General features: G+C 38.4%; 1 protein-coding gene across 2 annotated transcripts in view; it reads right to left on the reverse strand.

Annotated features, from left to right (window-relative positions):
- spock1 (SPARC (osteonectin), cwcv and kazal like domains proteoglycan 1) overlaps positions 1-21,196 on the reverse strand; it is a 100,390-nt gene extending 79,194 nt beyond the window's left edge. The window contains exons 1-2 of one of the 2 annotated variants that reach the window (XM_087849711.1): positions 21,057-21,196; positions 20,418-20,549 (exon numbers count right to left, since the gene is read on the reverse strand). In XM_087849711.1, the coding sequence (XP_087705837.1) occupies positions 20,418-20,549 (132 nt within the window). In that variant the 5' untranslated portion in view covers positions 21,057-21,196. Of the gene's footprint in view, positions 1-20,417; positions 20,553-21,056 lie in introns of both variants that reach the window. The other variant, XM_087849715.1, reaches the window with a different exon arrangement.
- Between the last annotated feature and the right edge of the window lie 2,872 nt (positions 21,197-24,068).

The raw sequence follows: 24,068 nt of genomic DNA on the forward strand, positions 1-24,068 counted from the left end.
TACTTGGATTGCATACATCGACTAGGATAGAAAGACGTTCTTACTAAGGCAAACTAAAGAGGTTCGTTCCACTTGATAAATAAACTTTACAGCCTGCTGGCTCAGTGTTTTAGAGGTAAATGCTGCACCCATAAGGAATTGTTATAACAGAACTGATACACAGTATGTTTCTTTTTTAATGTCTTTACTTACAACACTACCTCCCCAACTTGTTTAAAACGGTGTAAGAACTGACCTAACATAAATGAAGTATTCTGAAATAACTATACTGAATACTATACTAGATTTTGTTATAAATTTCTAAGTACCATACTTTACACTGCAGTCAGTAAGTTTAACTGATTTTTTTAAATCACTCTAAGCATATCAGTACAATATCCTACTGAATCTTTGATTTATTATTACTGTGCAACATGCTAAATTGTAGTCTGAGTCCTGTCTAGATGTACCTTAAATAATGGTGCAGACATCTGTTTGCCAGTCGGCAGGTTTTTACCCTCTAGTCAGAAGTAGAAAAAAAATGCTGTGAAAACTTTATCAGGATAATCATTCCCACAACAGTGGTATAAAATTGTACAAGAGGGCTACATTTCCACATACATCAGTGGTGTTATCAGTGAACCACAGTCAGAGACTAAAGGCATTAGAGTTCTCCCTGCTTTTGTGTAGTGCATTGGAGCCCCATCAAACTGTGGTGAAATCAAACTGTACAGTGTCTGTGGAGATGAGCAGGGTTACATATCTCAGTTGTCACACTCGAGCCTAAAGGTCTACAATGCAGTCACCAAAGCTCTACCTACTAAGAGACATAACCCACAAACACACTGACACGCTGAGAGCCACAAACCGTCTTGCCAGCGGCGCAAATCTCTGTAGGTACGTGTTTATATAACCCAGCTGAAAACAAATGCCACAATCCCTCGAGTCCCAATTACTTGCCAACCAGAAAATAAACGTAATAGCACATGCTGATAAATAGTCATTAAGTTTTGTGCTGTACCACTTGTGTTTATTCTTTGACAGCTATCGTATATTTGTTTTGATGATCCCAAGATTAGAGCTCAGCAAACATTTGCCTCTGTGTTACAATAAAGAAAGAGAAATACAGACTTACCTGTTGTTCCGTCAGGTAAGGCATGACAGAAAAACACCAATTGTCCTGTGATTAAAGAAATTATGCTACATTCATTTTAATTTCATATCCAAATCTACACAAACTCTCCAGTTTAATGTGAGCTGAGATCATGGTGTGTTTGTGTCCCCTGAAAGATGTTGCCTTAAACGGGCAAAATAAATTCCCGATATTGTGTCAAGCTGTCTATAACTTTGACTTTATTTCTACTTTTCTATAACTGTGAACATTTTTCACACTTTTTGAAAAACAAAGCTCTTTAATGAAAACAAATCTAAGTTACCTCCACTTCAAAATTCTGTTCCCTGCAACCACGGTTCTCTGTCACAGTGAATAAAGTTAGGAGAGAAGGGCAAACATGGCAACCACAACAAATAGTTTTATATATAGCAATAAAACTAGGCAGACCTTACCACCATCACTTCTACCACAAACTAAATGAAAAAAAGTAAATCTGTCTATGACTTAGAATAACGATACAACAACATAAGGAGTTCAGTAGTTAATAATTCTAACAAAAAGAAAAAAAAATGGATTTCACCAGATGTTCTGATGAAATCTGTCTATATGACGAGGTTCAGGTGGTTCGAAAACATTGGACCTTAAATATGAAATCATTTCCTAACACCATAATGCTCTCCCATAAGGCAATCGCTAGTAATCTCACCATGTAACATCTGCTGTATTCTCACTTGCGCTGCTCTACCAAGATGTGTAGGCTCAGTTGTTCTGAAATCTTGCTTTTCTTTTCTTTCTTTCTTTTTTTTTTGCACTGCGGTAATTTCAGTTAAAGTATCAGCACATTTTTAGCTCCAAGTACATTATGATCTGCACAGCTCAGTGAGTATTGTCTGAAGTAAAGTTCAGCACAGTGGCAGGGAAGTCCCACCTCTACATGTTATTTTACAGGTTTAAATACAGAGCAATGCAGGGATGTGTCAGATAGTGTTATATACCATAGCTCTTTTTTTCAGATTGGTTTTTATTTGTATAAACAAGCTCTGCCCTTTAAAACCGGATCTTTTTTCTTCTGCCTCCTGGTGCAGTTTTGATGAAATGTCAATGTAATTATATGCACTGTATCACTGCTGGTTAGAGACAATAAGGATAGTATTATAGTGATGTAACATATTTTTTATCCATTTATTTACTATATTATACATGTCTTTGCCTAAACCTAAACAAAAAGTTTGAAAAAAGTAAATATGTACACAAAAAACAAAAAACAAAAAATACAGTGAGTGAAACAGGAAACAAACTAGGGTCTTTATTCCTACATCCCAGCCGTCCCCACCAGCCTACAAATATAATTTACTGTAGCCATACACATAATGGGCCTCACTGTATTTATTCACATTTTACATAAAAATCATAAAATAAAATACTAATGCAGATAATGTTCAAAAAGAGTTTTACACATAAACACGTTAACAGTGCATTAATGATAAAACAGTATTAACTAATGCTTAATACATATTGATCGAGGTTAACTGTGGCAGAATCTACATTTGAATTTGAGTCAACAATGAATCAGCCAATATCTGACTGGTTATTTATTCATGTAAAAGGATTTACAGTAGAAATAATATTTTCCTAACAATCCTGTGTCATTTATAGTAATACTGCATACATGTATTACAGTGTAATTATTTTCCAATTACAAACAAACAGTTACAGTTTAGGCTGGAACAGATGACACATTCTTGGACTCGTTAATATTATTATTATGACAATCAGTTATCACCTAGTGTAGCTGTTGGCATGATGACATTGTACATAATTTGGATTATTTCTTTATCTTGTCAAGATCCATGTCATGATTGTAAATTGTTTAAGCTGTACATTACTTTGTTTGTTTTTTTTGTAGTCAACGTTTGGTGCTTTTATTTTGAAAGTCAAGCTCTCTTACAAGTTGCGCTAGTTTCCTCTTGGGGTAGAAAGAGAAAAACACCTGTAAGCACGCAGAAAGGATGGTTTTATTGAAAGACATGTTAAGTGGACTTTAACTACACACGATTAAACGGTTAAAGGAAACCTCAGAAGAACGGCAGCTAATTCCCTTTTTGTAGCATGCAGCTAACGAGGTATTTATTGATTTATCGTGTTTGTTGTACAGTGTTTTTACTGCTGTGTCTTACGCTGAGTTTTATTTTGTTAATGCTGTATAGTTTTCACGGTGGCTTTGGAGAGAAGTCTTCAAATAAACCAGTGACAGGAAACCACTTGCGTCTGCCTGTGCTTCGAGGAAATTATACCTAGTCTAGTGTGAATCAGCAATAGAATCAGTTAATTGGCTGAATTAAATCAGGGTATCAGCTTTGATCAGTATTAAAACTCTTAAAAGTGTTTTCCCTAGAGATCCAACAGTTAACAGCAGTACAGTTTCTGAAATCCAGAAAGTGAAACAACAGAGGTTGGATTGACAGAATTTCAACTAAAGCAGGCAGTGTCCTTCTTGCCCTTTGGCTACACATGGCACACACATGGCACACACATACCACACACATACAAGTACACACAAATACAGGTAAAAGCATTATGATAAATAGTGCTTTCACTGAAAGTGAGCCACAGAAATTCTCACCCACTCTCTCTTTCTGAGCAGCCAGTTAGAGAAAGTCAGAGTGGGTTGATACTGGCCATTTCCATTTAAATGTCAAAGCTCTCACCATGAAAAGTTGCTGTAATAAAAGCGAGAACACATAAAAGCAAGGGTCATAAACTTTTTCATCTGACTGTATGTATCTGCATGTATACACAAGAGTAGATTAATACTAGTGCAAATCAAAGTATTTTACACTGTTGTTGAATACTTCAAAAACAATCTACTTAAGATCATTAAACAGAGCACTTAAACCACATGTCAGCCTGATTGGATCTTCTATTAGGTTTCAAATATCTCTGTGTGTGGTTGTTTGTCTGTATGTGCACTTAATTACTTATGTACAGTCCAACAATTTCTTTCCAACTACCTGCATTAACCAGTAACACTAAGTGACACTTGATTAACATGCCTTTCTATAGGCAGCTGCAACAGGCTTTATTAGCTCTATGCAACGTTGCCTTGGCTCTAACATATCAATTAAAAGAAAACATTAATAGGCGAACAAGATCCCATGCAAGAAGCTGCTATGCACAACAACATCAAGCTAACAACTTAAACAATGCCTAGTATACCAACTGATACAGTGCCATTTTCCTAGAACGCTCTGGTAGTATCTAGTATGAGCAGCATTTTAAATATAACGCCGCATCATTTAGTGATATCAGATCTCAGCGTGAAAAGGGACAAACTCTGATGCTTTTTTTTTTTTTTTTAGCAATGCCAGCAATAAGGGGTGGCTGTAGCTCAGGTGGTAAAGCAGGTCATCTGCTAGAAGTTTGGCGGTTCGATCCCTGGTTGCTCCAGTCTGCATGCCAAATGTCCTTAGGAAAGATACTAACCCCAAGTTTCTCTCTGAATGTTAAATAGAAAGCACTTCTGCATAGAAATAGTGTTGTATAAAGTAGTTTGAGGGCACTGGGAAAGTAGAAAAGTGCTATATAAGAATCAATCCATCTCTAATCGTCTAACATACATGCTGGTTACAACATATCTGTGATAAGCCAACATAAGCTGATAATATTGGACCACCAATATGTCAGTGAGGCTCTAATGCTGTGCAAATAAAAGGTTTTGGCAAAGCAAATCTCTTAATTGCAGCAATTAAAAAAGTCCCGTCCAAAGCGAAGCCACGCCTGCCAAAACTGGCTGGAAGGGAACTTTTTTTTTCTGTCAGTTTGAAAAAAAGGAAGCTCCTCGTATTGATCAGCATCATCTGAGCACACCGTACTATCCAACTGAAAATCCATGAGGAAGTCACTGGGAATAAGCCAAAGGCTTGTGCTTTCACAGGAGTGCGCTCACATACATGCTTAGTTCTGTTCTCATTTTTTCATGACTTTAGAGAACTTTATTGACTTACAATCATGTTCTTAAGACTTACCTAAGTCGTAACTACTACCTGCCAAAACCTAAACTCTGTTTTCATCTTACAAATTAATGTTTCATGTAATGGGGACTCCCTTTGTAAACAAACACACACAAGACGGGCAGAAGAAAAGAGGGAGGTTTAAAGAAATGCACCTTATTCCGTGTGGGCTGCTGCTGCGTGTGGCTCATTAAAATGTGACTGAAGTCGCAGCTCAGCCGCCTGACTCAGCTGAGTTTAATTAAAGCTGTCAAACAATTCTTGTGTCAGCCTCCAACACGCATATGCATAAACGTATTCATTTTTACTCCCACATCCATCTCACTCTGTCTCTCTCTCATCAAAAGTGTGATATACGCATAATCAATCTCCCTTTATTCAGCCAATGCATATGACCATTTTGCTTCACTATTCTTCCTATGTCTTTCCCCAGCTAACTGCTCGATCATTGGGACTGCCGTTGTTAGCACATGCAACACGACAGAGTCAGTCTATCATACAGAATTAGGGCTGACAAAGTGAAGAAAATGATAAAGGTAAGTCCATCACACTACTGTTTATTAAGTGGGAACATCCAGACCCCGGGAAAAAAACATCCAAAAGCATGGTTAAAGATGGGCAAAATGCTACTCATCCAATGGCGTTATACAGAAATGAGCGCATAAATGTATACAATCTGAGCTGATCAAAATAAAAACTGCACTAATGCAGTATCTATTTTGGTCAGATTAACTGTAGTGTTCCATTTGTTCTTGTAAAGCAATTTTACACTTTGTTTCGAATGGTGCTTAATATGTAATCAGTGATACAAATCCCTGTATGAGCACATGCTATCCTCTAGTGTGTAATGTAATTTATATGGATTATAACGATGAATAAAACAAACCTTATCAGATTCCACATCACAAAACGTGCATAAATTTGATTTGCAGATTTTGTAATAAACACATCAAAAGCCAAAAGAGGGTGAAAATATAGACTTAGTATTAACTGTTTGATGCATAAGTAGCTTTACTGATAGTGTCTAAGTACAATGTAATAACGGTTTAGATTAAAAAAGGAAAAGGACTCCACTGTTTAAAATAATAAAAACTGAACTTTACCAAATGACTTTTAAATGAGCGGTTTCTCCTTCAAACACATGTCTACATCTTCAACATTAAAAGTTGAAATAACATACAGCATAAAAACACCATCTGGCTTAAATCTGGTTACTCATGTCTCTCTGGGTTTGAAAGTCAGCCTGAAACAGGACATCCGCCCAGCTGTTACTCTGACAACACTGTGACATCTGATTGGAGAGTGGTTGTGTAATGCCTCAGAAAATGGGTCTAAAGTTGGCAGTGACATACTAGAAGTATCTCCAATGTCTGGAATAACTTTAAGAGTTGTTACAGATCTTGATTATTGTGCTCAATATGGTTTTTATCCATTTCAACAGCCATTTCTGACCCTCAACACAGAGCAGAAAATACTCACCACCACAGATTCCCACCAACACGCAGGGCTTACAATAAACTGGATTCTTCTCTATTAGGACTTCGCAGCAGGAGTATGGTGCAGACTGTGTTGCTGAAATGTAATACCTGAATTCCAGTTGAATGAATCCTGTACAGGAGCAGTTTTTCTACTATATGCCTTTATAGTATGAAATGGCAATGGCCATGTCCGTCTCTAGATTGGTTTGCCCTATGCTTTGGTCAAGACAGGCAATATCTCAACAAGCTGTGGGAAATTGTTTTGGACTCCTGCGGTCCCCAGAGGGCAAATCCCGCTGACTTTTCTCCATATGCCACCAGGAGGTCCACTCTTGTGGTTTTGTGTGAAATATCTTTACAGCTGTTGGATAAAACAGCATGCCCACAGCTTCAAAATGGGATGTTTTTTTGTCTGTTGTAATAACTTTGGTGACTCCAGAAAGCAAAATTGCAGTCTTTCTAAACCTTGATCTTATTTTCAGAGCCTTCTGGGTTTCACTAAATACAAAAAAATACAAGCCTGATTCAAGAAAAAGCCTGAACTAGTATGTGCTTTTGTACTCAATTTAAGTGCTCAAAGCTCTTTCTCACCATAAGCCTCATTAACAAATACATACAGGGTGCCTTTTTCTATACCTAAATGCTTATAGCTTAACATCCAGATGATCAAGGAGACCTGGCATTTCAATTTCTTGCCCAAGGAAGTTTCACAAAAGCAAGGGTTTAAACCACTAGCTTTCCAACTCTACGTCCTGAACCACAGCCATCACTAATCTTGAGGGAAAGTGTGCTGTTGATGGTATTGTGCTATTTGAGTGACAGTTAAGGAAACATATTCATGGAAGAGTGTAATTAAAGTACAAATACAGAAAACAAAACAGAAAGTTTAACTTACTGAGGTTAAAGGTTAATAAACTCATAAAGGTTCATAGTTTCTGGTTCCAAATTGTGACCACAAACTATGCAATAGTTTGTAGATGTTTAATAGACTACCTTTAGAGATAGGGACATGCTGAAAATGTGCCCAATTTTCTTGTATTGGATTAAAACACTCTACTCTGTATGCTGGTCCTTGCATACCAGTGTCAGTTTTATCAAAGATGACCACTGCGAGTCAAAAGGGTCAAACTCAGCTGCATCACTGCATGCATAACATTGTAAGAATAAAACAAACTGTAATATCAAAACATTCTCAGACAATCTGCTATAATAACCCTCTCAAAATTCAGAGAATTGTCGCTATTGCTTTGATTTACCCAGAGTTTGCATATCATAACTGAGTGTTGCAGGGACTTATTTTATTTTTTTAAACTTCATCAGTATATGAATATAAAATAGAATCCAACATTGTCACATAATTAAGCACGTCTAGCCTAAGCTTAGGCTAGATAACAAGGATAGTAGTAAAACCACATGTTCAACAAGGAAACACGTTTGAGAAAAAATACATGTAAAAACGTGCACAAAATGCAACCTATTTACAGTAAACCAAATCTGAAAATTGGGATAACATAATAGTTTTACTGCAAATTTATTATGATTTCTGTTACGGCCCATTTTGGGGGAATTCTTTATTTCTCAACTTTTTCTACTTGATAAGTTTATAAGCAGTCTTGGTTTTAAACCACACATCGAGCAATTTTTGGCTAACCTAGACAAAGGATTACCATTGTGTAAGAAACATGATATCTTAAATCATGGCTCCAAATGAGCAGTCATAAATCAAAAGTAAAAACTTATCTGTTTTCTTGTGACCAAACACGCCCTGAGACCACAATTCTGATACAAATACAAGCCAACCAATAGAAAAGCAGCATGAAATGACATAAGTCTATCTAAGCTGTCAAATGGACAATCTGGATAGGTCACCAGTCTATCTCAAGTCTCTGTTTCGTATATTGTCTGTTAATTTAATAAACATTTGCTTTCTGGAGGAAAACCAAATTCATACTGTTTTCTTAACCTTGAGTGGAAATGATGAGTTTTTGAAACATGCTGTAGAAAGTGATACAGTAAGGGATATGGAAAATCAATTACAGCTACACAAAATAAAATCTGTCAGATCTCGGTGTGTCAGATCCCGTCTTCCTCTCTCTGCCTCTCTTGGTATCTCCCCTTTACTCCCTCCCCCTCGAGCATCACATGAGCCGCAATAGCAGAAACCTGATGAATTATTGAAGGAGACAAGACATCTTTCAAACTCACACACGCGCTCTAACACACAAACAGTAACTGTATCCCTTTCCTCAGGGGAAAAACGAGATAATGACCAATTCAATCTGACATGGTTTTAGAGACTGTAAACATCAGAGTGAGAGAAGAAGAGAAAGAGTGAGAGAGGTGGGGAAGAGATGCTGACACTGATCTAAAACTAAACTGCGAAGGTGTGAGGAAAAAAAAACGGAAACAGACTTCTCACAATTTATTCCACGTTTTGATTCTCAGGTTTGGAAAGGCTTATTTTTGTTTTTCAAATGTGGTAAGCCAACTTGCATATAAAATCTAATGAATTACAATAAGTGATTATACTGCTACCAAAACACAATATGTAGCCAAACAATTCATTCCAGAGGCTGATGTGTAATTTGAGTGCTGTTTGTATGATAATCTGCATCAGTTATCACGATGAGAAAAGCGATGCGTTCATCAACTCAGTAACAACTCCTGTGATTACGGGGAACAAGCAAAGGAAGACACCTATAATCAGTCATGGCAAGAAGCTGGTTTATAAATCACAAGATATACCTCACTACATGACGGTGGAGAGAGGAAAATGTTGGTCCGTGGTGTGGCAGCAACAAATTGCACAATACAAAAAGTGATTATTATGACTGAGAAACAGTTGAACAGTGAGAATTATCTTTCTCTGCCTCATGCTCACATTTCTTCTAATTAACCTTTACTTCTTCAGATGTCCAGCAGCTTTTTTCAGTCACATAGATTTCATGCTGCATAATTATTATAATATCATGTTTTCTTTTGACGCCTTCCACAGAACTGCTCAAAGTTTTTCTGTCTGTCAAGAGCCAGGCAGACAAATCTTGACAACTTGACTGCCAGAAAAAGTTCTTAAGTTTTCAATATTCCAGAGGAATGAATCATTCAAACTATGTGTTACCTGAATGTTCTACACTGTCAACTTTTAGTTTAAGAATGAAAAAGCTCAATAGCTATTGAGTGAGGGTATAAACTATGGTGGGCAGATTTGAACTACCCCTGAGGATGAACATTATACCTGCTCAGCTCAGTCACTGTCAACATGTTGAGATGCGAAGTATTTAATAGAACAATACAGTCTAGCACCACCCCTCGCACAGCTGTACATTCTTACAATACTATTGCATTAGACTCAAAGTAAGAGACACCAAATTAATAGGTGAAAAGGTGTGTTATTCAAAGGCTATTAAATAACCAATTAAATAACCAAAATTCAATTCAATTTTATTTATATAGCACCAAATCACAACAACAGTCACCTCAATGTGCTTTAAATTGTATGGTAAGGACCCTACAGTAATACAGAGAAAAGCCCAAAAATCAGATGACCCCCTTTGAGCAAGCTTTTGGTGACAGTGATAAGGAAAAACTCCTTTTTAACAGGAAGAAACCTCCGGCAGAACCAGGCTTAGGGGAGCCATCTGCTGTGACTAGTTGCCAGTCCAATCACAGAGAGACAATCTGTTCATTGTTCAATATCAATAAATCCAAAAATTGTATTGTAAACCTATGTATACTTCAAGTCTGTAAGAGTTTTCTTTCAAAACAAGACTCAGGTCGGCCTAATTGTGGCAGTAATATTTGCTGCTGTTGTTGTGTGCATCATATTTTTTAATTAAGATTTCAAGGATGAAAAACAATGATTTAAAAGATGAACCCAAGGCCTCACACAACAATACTACAATGCAATTGTTGTATTGGGGTTGGCAGAGTGACAAGCAAGCACATAAGGTTGCTATAGCTCATCTGTACTCATTGAGTCAACTTATAAAGCAGATTAACAGGAAGAGAAATCAAACGCTGGCGTATGGAGAGATGCAGAGAGAGAAAAAAACCCCCAGAGGAAAAGACATCTGATCACACTCTAAAAACAGGTGCACAGTGAGGATGACCGCTTCATCAATGGCAGTGGCAACAGATTCAACAAGAAACAAGCAGAACAACTGTGACATTTATACTTTACTCGACCATTAATATATAACAACAAACAAACAAACAACAACAACAATGGCATAAATCAATGAAAATGAAATATGGTGAAAAAAAAAAAATGAAGGGAGAACAGCTCAAAGGTGTATGCATACGTCCCGCATGCATTGTAATCACATGTTAACACTAGACATGTAGATTGAATCTGTTGTAGTGCTCAAATGATTAGTTGAATTATTAATTAGATGGAATCCTGCTCAATACCCATAGCCCAAAGCATTATTGAATTGGTAAGACTGTGAATCAAATAGCCAATCAAAACTATATGTGAAGAAGCGGCAAATGAAAGCAGAGAAAGCTCCACTGCTGATACAAGAGTCTCTTTTAATAGGCAATAATGCTTGTGTGGTTGCTAAAATTACTATTGTGACCCATAATGATAATGATCCCGAATTTTATTTTTCAGATGTAACACTCAAAATAATGTTCAGAAAAAAAAAAACAGATTTAATTTAATAAAGGAAAGGACTGAAGAGGGAATCCACCCAAATTCCATCACGTTGTTGCATTAAGGGAGGGTTTGATGGCATTCAATTAGTTTGTTTATGCAGCGATATAATTACTGCTAATGCTTTTACCTAACATTCAGAGAATGGTAAATTCACATTTCAGTCTCTAGCCTGTGAGTGCTAGTGGAAAAGTTCTATAATCTCTTTGCGTATATAACTGGACACATTTAATGGTTGTGGCAATGTAATAACTCATTATTACCTCATCTATTACAATGGTACCAAGGACAAGTGTTCTAAATGCAAGTCTTCTAAAATATTGCTTAAAGGAATAGATCTAAATGTAGATCTGGTGGCATTACAGTTTTTTGTTGGGTTTTTCCATGGTCTGGCGGTAGTCTGTCTAGGTAAATCTTTAGAGAGAAGCAGACTAACCAGACAGCATCTCTTCAAAAGAATCAACAGCTTAGTAGGAGACCTTCATATTTGCACCAAATAGACCAACAGAAAGACAATCCCCACAGAGAAAGAATGGAGCTTGGAGGGGCTGCCGTAACAAAGCTGACTGAAACACACACACACAGAGATGATCGATTCCACATTTCTCCTATCCTTCCATGTTTGTCCATCTGTTCTGCCGGTGCTCATAGGCTTCACATTAAAGCTCCTCCTCTTCCTCTCTTCTCCTAGCATCTCTCTCTCTCTTTTCTATTTCCCCTCTCTGGTCTGTAGCCAAAATTACGGCCAGTCCTTTAGCTCCCCTGCTTTGTCTATCTCTCTGTTGTACACTCCAGTATTGAGTGTACACACATGTGTGCACACACCCACACTTCACAATCAGTGCGTCCTGGTCATAAGGGACAGTGACCTTTGTCTTTCCTGTGACCAAACTGTCCTCAGCTGGCTATGTATGCATGGTGTGTGTGTTTGTGTGTTTGTGTGTTCCTGTATTTTTCACTCTTATTGATTAGATCAAGGCTCCAATCCAGGTTACCCTGCCCTGTGAATTCAATAATTGATCTCACCAAAAGCCTCGGGGTGGATGGGATCATGTGTTTGTGTGTCAGTACACACAGGCAGAAACATCAGCAAGACAGACACATGGAAATTTTAGTTTGAAGAGGTACTAGACGACACAGAGAAATGCACACAACCACAGTCCTTCAGAACAGAGATTAGAACCAGAATGTTCTCATTTGACATCAATTGCTCAAAGTGAAAAATATTCACACAGAAGTAGAGCATGTAAAAAAAAAATCATGGGTTGAAAGGAGCAGAAAGCATGAGAGACAGCGGGGGTTTATTTTGAAGGGCACTGTTTCATCGGGAATTAGTGGAATGTAAAAAAGAAAATGGGATGAGCCAGGAGAGAGAGAGAGGATAATGAAATGCATGAAGAGAAGGTATAGAAGCAGCTGAGTAGAAGAAAGAGAAATGGAGGGCAGAGCAGAGGGGGAGATAAGAAAGAATGACAGGTGTTCAGGCAAGTCTTTGCTTAATTGACAGAAATACTGTATGTCTGCTGGGGAGAATACACTCAGGGTTTATGTATGTATATGTGTGTTGTGTGTGTGTGTGTGTGTGTGTGTGTCAGAGAGAGAGAGAGGGGGAAGGTGAAGGTGACTCCAGGGGTTCGTCTTTTCTAAGCTACCTCTCTAAACCTCCCCAGCCCTCCCCCTCGGCTGTGCAACCGACCAATCAGAACACATGCATATACAGGCCTGCACAAACCCAGACACACCGACCAATACCATTCCAGGTATAAATGTGTTGACTGTGAAGCAGTGTGTGGAACTAAAAAAAATGCATGCTCAGCAAAATCCTTTCCTCCATAAATGCCAAAGGACAAAACATGTAAAACAAGCTACCAAACAAACCATTTGTGAATTTAATAAATGATAGTAACTCTTCAGGTGCTTCTGTTGCAGACAAAACTACGCCACAGGCGGCATCTTTGACTGACAGTCCTGAAAATGCTGGCATCTTGGAAAACAGAATACGGATGGCATTTAATTCTCATTGTGAGAATGAGCTGAGACAGGTGGCTCTCATGTTTAAATTACAGGGTACCTACACAAGCACATACACAGGTGTTCATCATGTCTCTCCATACACCGACTAATGAATAGACAGTCTGAAGACGGAATGCATTTACACAAATACATGAGGTAATACACAGCAGACATCCAATGTCCCTCATAAATTCGACTTATTGGATTTCTGTAAACCTGACAGCACACTAGCAGGGTGGTAGACAGGATCTCACTCTGAAAGGAATGAAAATAGCGGAAGTGGACAGCTACTAAAAAAGCCTCCTTTAGAAAAGAAACAAACAACAGACTCAGAAAATTGAAAACTTTTTCTTTTTTTCTTTTTTACCTCTTTGGTATAAAAGATTCCAGAATAGAAATGACAGCTTTTATTCTGTCAGGAAAAAAAGCCAGAAGAAATGGTGAGAGTAGATGACACGGCTGAGATGTAACTCCAAGTATATTCATCCATGAACCAAATTTCCAGACCAGTATGCATTCAGGTAGGTTTGTCCCACAAGTCTAAAAGTTAAGAAGTCTATGTCAACATACTTCCTGTACAAGATGGCATTTTTAAATCTATAACCAGAACTTTTTGTCAGTCAAAAAGTTGTTGTACATTAGCTATAGCATGCTAGCAGGGGTTGTATAGAAAGCTAAGGGGCTTTTTTACTTTCCACTATAAGTGTCTATAGTGACTTGTGGCCATGAACGCAGGAAACTATAGGCACTCTGAACATGTGTTCTTTCAGATGTTATTTTCTAGTCTGCTTGGAGGACACAATTGCAGTTGGTGTCTTTGTTTCCTAGTGGCAGTGCAGAAAAGTCTGTGGTGTGCTGCCAGAGATGACTAATGCCACAGGTATGCTTGCCATGATAGTCTTTGCTCACGTAAACTGTGACGTCAACACAGCCATCTAACCATTTTTTTTGTTGCACTCAACTTAATACATTCTGCTAATAAGCCATAAGGTCTTGCAAGTCACCCATCAGCAGAAGATGTCATATGAGTAAACTAAGCAGCTGTTGAGTTTTTGCTGCAGAATGCCTTATCTTTTCCAGTTCTTTCGACAATCTCTCGTTCTGCCATCTGGGGATCTCTAAGCTCATGCACTGATGTTTCATTTCAGATCAACTAAACTCATGCTCACAATATAAAAAGGCTCTTCAGCTGTAATGCTTAGAGTACATTTATTTCAACACAAACTAACCAATAACCAATAAAATCCACCTGTGATAGACTGTCTTAATCCAGAATAGCAGAACTGACCCAAACCAGCCAGCCCAACAATGTACACACTGTTTGTTGATAGCTTTCAATATTCTATAAAATTTGATTACAAAAGGATCTTTTCAGTTGCATTGTATATCTCCAATTGCACTATTTTATGAAATGTTATAAATAGATTATCCTACATTATTACCTCTGTTCCCTGCAGAGGGCATCTAAGATTGTGGTCAACAAGGTGAACGCTGCTGTAATTAGCCAAATGATTTAGAAAAAAATGAAGGACCATAATTATCTGCTAAAAATGTGTCTATTGACAACACTTGAGATAAGCGTCTGAGGAGAGATCGAGTGGATGAATATGTGCCACCAGTGTGATGGAAGTGTGAATATTGGTGCCTCCGCTCCAGGAAATCAGCGGGGTTGCTCTTTGATGCTCTGTGGCATCATCTCTGTCACTAGGTTGGGATTGGTTAGTAAGGTTTGCAGTTTTCGCTGCTACTAATTCTACCACTGCTCCAGCTGGACCTCTCATATTCACTTTTGTCCTGACCAGAATACTTTGATGTAGCCAACAACAGAAGGCAGCTGCAGGCTTACAACAAAGTTGACCCTGTCTGAAACAGAAACACAGTTGAACCCTGTGCTGCATACAAATGTGTTTATATTCTCTGCAGCTATAGTTTATTTGCATAAGAGCTTATGAAAATTAAAATGGTGATTGCAACCTCAGGACAACTCAAAAAGGCTACTGTTGGCATAAACAACAACAACAACGACAACAAGTCATTTGGCAAAAGTGCAACAAAGGAGGTTTAGCAAATTTAAGGATTAATAAACAATTTAATTGGTCGAGAACATTTAGGTATCCTCTAGCAAGCTGAACCACATCTTCAACAAATTAAAGCAATTTTTCACAAGACAGCTAATCATAATATTGTGAGTATTTGAACCAGCTCTGGCAGCAAGTCTTTCTACAGACTTCCTTCTGAACATTGCATGCCATTTATTCCACAAACATTTTCTGTTGTCTGCATAAACAGCATCAATTAACGTTTGCATCATGAATACAACTAAGGAACAAAGACACTGGAGCTACTATTGATTGAGAAAAATGCTATTAAAATGTCAAACTGTGCTGGTAAGAAACACAATTATTTTTCTACCGCATGTCATTTGACAAAAGAAGGACTAGATTAATCTGCAGCGCACTTATCTCCCTACACGTTAGACCTCAGTTATTAGTAATGTGACTAAGCAATTGAATAAATCAAATCCCGTGTTCCTTATTTTTTCAAGATAAGCCACCTGGACATTGACTATTTAACTATTGCACCAGCTCTGCCAAGAAATGGACACTCATGCATTATGCAGAAGGAGCAAGTGGCTCATCAACAGGGATGCAGAGTGAAACATGGCAGGCAGAGGAGAACAGAAGAGAGGAGGAGTCATGGGTAAGGCCAGGGGAAGAGAAAGGGGGAGATAGGAAGGGCTATGGTTGAGGAAGCACAGGGTCATTCGCTGCTCTGCAGACAGAGGGAGAAAATGACAGAAATGGAGAAGCTTGGAAGAAAAATGTTGACTTCATCACTCAATAAGAATTGATGAAAGAGCAAAGAACTGATAGAGAGACTGACGTACTGCTATAAAAAGAAATTGTTTACAAGATTAATAAGTGGTGATAAAATTAAATTGGAAAATATAAGGATCGGGATAATTTATAGCTGATACTCATTGTTAAACACTAAACTTTTTCCAGCAAGGCTATTAAACCTTGAGATATATTTTCAGAGTGCAGCTAATACATCTGTTAGCTGATATCAGCCTATTAGAGATATATTGGTATTGGCAGCTATGCTGTCTGGTAGAGATGTTTTACAGAACTCAGAAAAAGGTGCTTGGGTTAAATTATAAACGGTGTCACCATCACCATCGTCATAGTTTTCCCTGCAGAGCGACTCCAATACTGTCATTAATGACTGCAGCAAATGTACCAGAGTGTATGTCAGACGAACAAGTAGAAGAATATTGGTCGTTATAGCAATATATTTTCAGTATGAGCATCAACTCCCCCAAATCCAGTACTGTTGGGTTCTACTGTTCACAATAAAGTAATTATTCTTTCTATACTTCGCTTACCATCTGCTTTCACTGCGATATGATAATTTTCCGAGTGTCATCCTGTAGAGAATAATCATCTTTTGTTTTTAATAATTGTGTTTTTCAATAATGTAAAATATTTGTTATATTACTCACTACAAGGACAGGCAGTTTTTTTTTTCATGTTACAATCTGCACATTATCTTCCTTCCACACTATATCAGCTCTGAGGAATGTCAGATGATTAAGACAGTGCTAGATCATCAGCTTAACATTCAACATGTTTTTGACATACTGCGTCCACCCCACCCCAAATTAAAAAAATCATGAGGGGAAAATGGAGAAACCATGGAGTCATGGTTGGGAAGAAGAGAAGGGAAAAAGTGAACTGGAATCATGTCAATCTGTGTTTTAATTACCTGGGTTGTAAACATTCATAGCAACAGTCACACTGTGGGATTGCAGTGCTATGGCTGGGGTCCCTTTTCTTACTAAAGACTTAAATAAAATAATTACATACATGACACATAGTTTAATTTAAGACTATCATTTAAGACTGATGATTATGCCAAACATTTTTTCACAGTTTTAAGTCTCCTTAGATCGCTTGATTGTTGTCTAGGACCAAGTAGTTATGGTGAAATTAATCACAATCACAATTACTCTGATGAAACTAAGATTGTGCAACGTGATTCTTCATTGATTTGGAAAAATGCGAATTTTTCAAACTTTACAAAAATGTCTTTGAATTGATTCAACAAGATGCTGGAAGCATTCATCGGAGATTCTGGTCCATATTGACTTTCTGGCATTACACAGTTGCTGCAGATTTGTCAGATGTCCACCCATGATGTGAATCTCCCACTCCACCACATCCCAAAGTTCTAGTGACTGTCGGGGCCATTTTGGGTAAAGTTTGAGATGGTTTGAGCTTTGAGCAGCCATCAGAAGATGGTGGTGCACTGTGGTCATGAAGGGGTGACCATGGTCAGCAGCAATACTCAGTTGAACTACCAATCTTCTGATTAGTATTTGAACTGCTCTGCCTCCTGAGCCACCACAAGCTTAGAACACCTGGTATTCCCAGGCAGTCTCTCATTCAAGCACTAACTAGGACTGACCCTATTAATCTTCCGAGATCAGATGAGATCAGGCATACTCCAGGTGGTACGGCCGTAAGAATTGCAGCCTGGGTTTCCAGTTCTTAGCTGACTGCTGCTGTAGCTCAGTAATGCTACAGACTACTCTGCATAGTCTTCTGCTTATGCCTTGGTTGTAATGAGTGGTTATTTGAGTTACTCTCGCCTTCCCATGAGCCTAAAAGCATCTGGCCGTGCTCTTCTGGCCTCTAACATCAACAAGGCATTTTTGCTCAGAGAACTACCTCTCAGTCAATATTTTCTCTTTTTTGGACCTTTCTCTGTGAACCTTAAGAATGTTTGCATGGGAAAATCCCAGCAGATTAGCAGTTTTTGAAATACTCAGACCAACCCATCTGGCTTCAACAACCATGTCACATTCAAAGCTACTTAAATCACGTTTCTTCCCCATTTTGATGCTTGGTTTGAGCTTCAAAAAGTTATCTTAACAATGCTTACATCCCTAAATGAACTGAGTTGCTGCCATATGATTGGGTGATTAGATATTTGAAATATTAGCTAAACACGTGTACCTAATAAAGTGGCTGGTAACAGTATAAAATAACTAGAAAAATGAAAGCTAGATAGAACATTTGAGCCTGACTGGGAACGTTATGCTGTAAAGGAGCTGTAAAAGCCACTGCTGTAAAAAGAGGGATGTGCTCATTTATAACACAAGACAAAACTAGAGCATCATAGCAAAATGGATTGTGGCACAATGTCATTTTATCTATGTTATTTTGTTTTCATAGTTGCTAGGACCTATTGAAGTTCAAACATATAGCTGAAAATAAAATCGGATTTATTGCCCAACCCTAGTACTGTCCCTGAAGATCACAATTTCCGCAGTCATCAAATTTAGACAGTTGTTTTATAGTTTGAAACTGATTCATACAGAAGAGTCTTCTACTGTCTGTGATATTAAAGAGTTTGGTGCCAGACACAGGAGGAGAGAAATCACTAGGAATAAATTGTGAAGGAAAGAAGACACAGTTGGACAAATCGCAACCAGCATGTTTCCCAACATGATAGGTGTGACAGTACACTCACACACAGGGACACAAAGACACATGTAAACACTACAGCAGCTCCCTCATTTGGTTAGTAGCACTGCTTGAAATATTAAACGTACAGTAAATGCCGCAGCCTTTCCCCCCTATATATTTGCTCCTCATTTCCCCTCCTTTTCCTCCTTCTCGTCTCCTGTCCTCAGCTCTACACTGAAAGTTTCCTGTTAATGACTTTCATTTGCACAGGAGACCAGAGAGTGGAATAAAGTGGACACACACACAGACACACACACACTGCAGGTAGTAGAGCTCAAACTGAATGTATACTGCAATGGCCACCTCTCACATCACGGTAACAGTACTATGTGGGGAAGGCCAGCTCTAATAAGGCCAAAGTTACTACCCCTCTGTCTGCTGAAATCTCTGGGGATTGCAGAAAAGCGCATCATGATGTTAAGAGTATGGCAACACTGCTGTTACTATTGGTCTGGTGATGTGTGTTAGTTCACATGAGGCCAAACCTAAAACATTGGTGGAAAAGTTTGCATCTCAAAATACTTAAAGAAGAGCACAGGCTTTTCCTGATTATTTGAAGAACACGTGTCATGCATCAAGACGTCTGGGTATTCAGATTTATTCTCACTTAAATTATTAAAGATTGCTTGAGAGGTATCTTAACCCATTTAGGGCTCCCCCAGCAGACAGCTGTGTTACACACATAGAGATGGAGGCCGAGCATTTTCCAATAATAGGATGCTTTAGAACTGTTTGATCATGCAGAGTTGATAGAAGATCAAGACAGAGTCCCAATACAGTAGGAAGACGGCAGGTTATAGTTAAGGTGCATTGGATACACTTTAATATCTGTTTTAGCAGCTTTAAAGCTGGTAAATTCATGCTGTCAGAAAACACTGCAAACATTTATTTTCAGGTCTGTGTTGAAGATGTGATTCGAACCAAAGACTGCACATTTTTATGGCTTTGTCTTCCATGAAATGAGAATACTATCCAGGATTTTCACCTTACCCTTCAGGAAACATGCCCCTTTGATTCACCGTTTATGTGCACAGCTTAAGAAGACACATACCTCTGCATATAATAGCTGCTACATAAAGTTTGCATTAAACATTAATATTGTTTTAGGGCAAACAGAAAAGGCTTATGGATAATAAATAAATAAATAAACATTAACTGCAAAGGTGTTCTGTATGTTAAAATCACATAGCACACGCCCATGTCTTCTGATCCCAATGGAAACTGAGATTAATTATTGTTAATGAAAGCCCTATATAACAGAATGACACCCTATGACTTTGTGACAGCATTACCAGAAGAAAAAAAAGGCAGTTCAGTAGCAACATCGTTCAATCAATCAAAGCAAAAGCTGGCAAGAATTCTTCCCCATCATGTACAGAAGTGCAATGTCTGTCGATAAGTCTGATTGGCTTTCAGCCGGGGTTTGAACCTGCTGAGTTTCTACAAGGTGGATTATGCCTGCTGGCAAGTGCTCAAGTACTCACAGGGTGTATCAAGGGTGCAGTGTGCTCTCTCTCTCTCACACACACACACACACACAAATCCAAACAGATAAACACAAACACATGAAAAAATTCGCATTGAAGCTAATTAAAACGCCGCTTTTGGCTAGATGTTGTGTATCTCAGAGCAACTCACATCTCTGAATCTGTTCCAGGATCTGTCCTTATACTGAGCCACGGTTCCCAGCCATTTCTCATTATTGTTAGCGGAGACCACCGTTTCTCTGCTCAGCAAGAGAGCCACGACAGGTAGCAGAAAGAAGAACATCTTCTGAAAGGAAACACAGAAGAGAGAGAGAGAGGAGAGAGGAGCGAAGGGGGTAAGAAAAGAGTGAGAAAACACATGGGGAGCGGAGGATGCTGCAAAGTGTAGATGAAGTGAGATGGAGCACTTTAGAGAACACACAACTCTCACGCTGTGACGCATCGTGGGTCAGAATGTCACAATGAAGCAACAAACGGACCACTGAAAGACTGCACGGGGTGCAGAGTGATCATTTCATCAAACTGCTGAGTCTCCATCTAATCGGATTATAAACACTGAAGAGTTGTTACCGCGGCAGATGGGGCACAGTGTAACATTAGCTCGCGAGCTTCCCATCCGCTAATTAAAAAAACAGAAAAGAAAAAAAAAAAAAAGCAATTATCGGCGTCAACACAATTGCTGCCCCCACGGACCTTTGTCTTGGCTTTCAGCTGCTTTCTCCCAATATCACTTCAAATTTAGATTTCTTTTCAAATTCACACCAGCGACGTGACGCAGTGAACTGCCCACCTGGAATAGTTCGTTGGTGTCCACTTCTGATTCCCGGGGTAAAATAAGTCCACAGCCCCGGGCACACTCCGGTAGAACCCGACTGCTTGTGGGATTGACGGCAAAAGCGAGCAGCGAGGACTAGAGGACCGGGCGCTTTCTCCTCCTCCTCCTCTGTCAGGAGACACCGCCTCCTCTCTCTCTCTCTCTCTCTCTCTCTCCCACTAACCGTGTCATTGATTTTCATCAGGGGATTTTTTTCTGTGTTCACAGTAGAGCGCAGGCAGGATTTGGGAGGCACGTTAAAGCGCTGTTTGGGTATACATTACAGACAATTTCTTGTCAGTCGCGCGCATTTGTTGTGGAATTCGAACTCGTGTCCCCGTAGTTAATACAATTAAATTACATAAGCCACAACTGAGCAGTGCTATGTGTGTCTGAGCGTTCAACGGCTTCCTATGGAGGATGCGCACAGACGGACAGAGGCAGGGCCCTCTTTTTAAATGAAAGTACACTTCATAAATAGGGCGCATAACCAGGGCTTTATTTTCGCGGGTATGTGACAGTGTATCTGTAAATTATTAATCGACTACTCTGTTGTGCCTGTCTTTGTAGGCCTCTGGTGTCTGTGTGAATTGTTTGGTTCAGTGAAAAGTTACTGTCGGGTTCTGTACCTATGCTGATGTGAGTAACAGAAATACTCTTCTCTCTGTGTGTTCTGTTCTGTTTTGGCGCAGATAAAACCAATGAAAGGTTTAGAACATATCTTTTATCTCCGCAGATTCGCGTACACTTGCTGATGCTGCAGTCGTTTTCACGAAATAGGCTGCCACGAGGATTAATAAGGTTGTCAAGCAGTAGTCAGGAGAGAAACTTTTCCTTTATTTTGCAGTTCTTTCTCGAAGCGCATTGCTACCGTCTGTTTGGGTTTAGGTGTTTCAGGTGCTTTTTTTTCAAAGCTAATAAAGTCGGAGATTCCTGTATTTCACTTACTAGTGTTAAAAATGTGGAATTTAGAAGAAATGTTATATGATTACATATGTTACATATGCTATATTTTTAAAGGCAGTTATCCAGTAGCAATGTGCCATACTGTACATTTTGTTACGATCTGTTACCAAGTAAATACAGAGACAGGATTGACGATACCAATACCGATACTTTTAACTAATAAAGGCAGCTTATATAGGGGAGATATCATTGGTTTACTATAGCACACCCCACCCCAAAATTAGTTCACCATCTTAGTGGTGTTTAATACTGTAAATATCGGTATCAATCTGATAAGTAAAGTAAATACAGAACCAGTAGTTCTGATACCAATACCAACACTGAAACTTTTAAGCTCTAAATCAGAATCAGAATCGTGTTTATTGGCTAAGTATATGTGCAGACACATACAAGGAATTTGGTTCTGGTAGATGGTGGCTCTCAAGCACAGCAATGTAAATCACACACACACACACACACACACACACACACACACACACACACACACACACGTGTCTATATATACACATTACACATAAAGGCAGATCATGTAGGGAAGAATCATATTCTGTGTCACATTCTGAATTCATTTTCAGGACAATTTAATAACTGTGATCTTTACTTTTCACAGTGCAATAATTAAGTAACACAGAAAAAAACATCTCTCAGCTTTTCATGTATTTTGAAACTTTTTTTTTTAGACCTGAAATGTAAATGTGCCCGTCTTTAAAGCACTTTGGGGCAAGCTCTGTTGTTTAAGTGTGATACGCGAATAAAACAGACTCGATAAAAACACATGTTTATTGGATTCAGGCATTTTTCACATTTGTGTTAATTAATAAAATATGAATAAAATAATTAATTTCACACAGTTTTATAGACTGAAAATTTTATTTGAATACCTGAATATAGTCTATAGGCAATCAGTCTGCTAAAGTAACAATTACGAAGACCAGTGACACTTTAACACTCCTGAGTGAAACATGACTTTCACCACTGTCTGAGCTACCTGGATATTCTTTGCCTCTCTGAAAGGACAGTGACAGTGACCTCTGTCTCTGTGCTGGGTGTCTGGGTCTGTCTGAAGGAGTTCCTTCCTCCTCTCTTCATTTCTTTTGCTGCTTGTTCGAGGACAAAGCTCTCGTTTTGGTCTTTCATTTATTTATATAAGTCAGGGTTGTTGCCACAGTAAAGAATTTTCTTCCAACACACACCACTTTTTTAAAGGATTTTCATTTACTGTTGTAAAGTGCCTCTACACGATGCTCCACTTTCTCAGTCACTGTAACCAACATGTTGCTGCCCAGTGCTACTGAGTTACATGACTGCAGGACATCTAAACAGTAGTGAAGGGAGCAGGGGGTGGAGCAAAGTGTGCTTGCGTGAGAGGAGCTTTATTTGCACAGACATATCTCCTGTGTAATGAATGACTAAACTTAGAGGAGGCAAATAAACCGAAGCATCAATCTTATTATGCTAGTATCGATCCAATATCAATACCAGCGTTGATACTGATACTACTGATACTTGGACTGAACTGCTCACCCCTATCATCCAGTCATAATTAAACTAAACTAAAGAAATATATTTTCTTAGAAGACCCAGCTATGTTTTGGGGATCATTGCAAATATTTTCCAAAATGAAGTCATTGTAAAGCATAAACAATCAAAACAAAGAATACAAAAAGTAGGAGCAGAAGAATCATATTAGAATCCGAAAAATATTACTTTTTATATGATAAGCTGCTGACATTTAAGTTTTTTGAGTTTTTCTGTTCTATATTATGAAAAGCAAGCCATTCTGCATCATATGACCTCTTATGGAGGTTCAAGAGACATAAATTTTGAATACTTGTGTCTAAGATTTTTTTGTTTGTGAACGTTATAAATATTCAAAATTGTCTCTGTGTATGACAGGACGAAGATATATATGTGAAGATATATGTAACACTGGTTCTTTATTATATTATTGTAGTTTTTTCAGATGTAATATATAAAACTTTAGACTTGTTCAAACAATACGAGAACTTTGTGAAAAAAAAA

Source organism: Neolamprologus brichardi, chromosome 2 (genome assembly GCF_056152115.1).
Source record: "Neolamprologus brichardi isolate AB-2024 chromosome 2, ASM5615211v1, whole genome shotgun sequence".
In the NCBI taxonomy this organism is placed as follows: Eukaryota; Metazoa; Chordata; class Actinopteri; order Cichliformes; family Cichlidae; genus Neolamprologus; species Neolamprologus brichardi.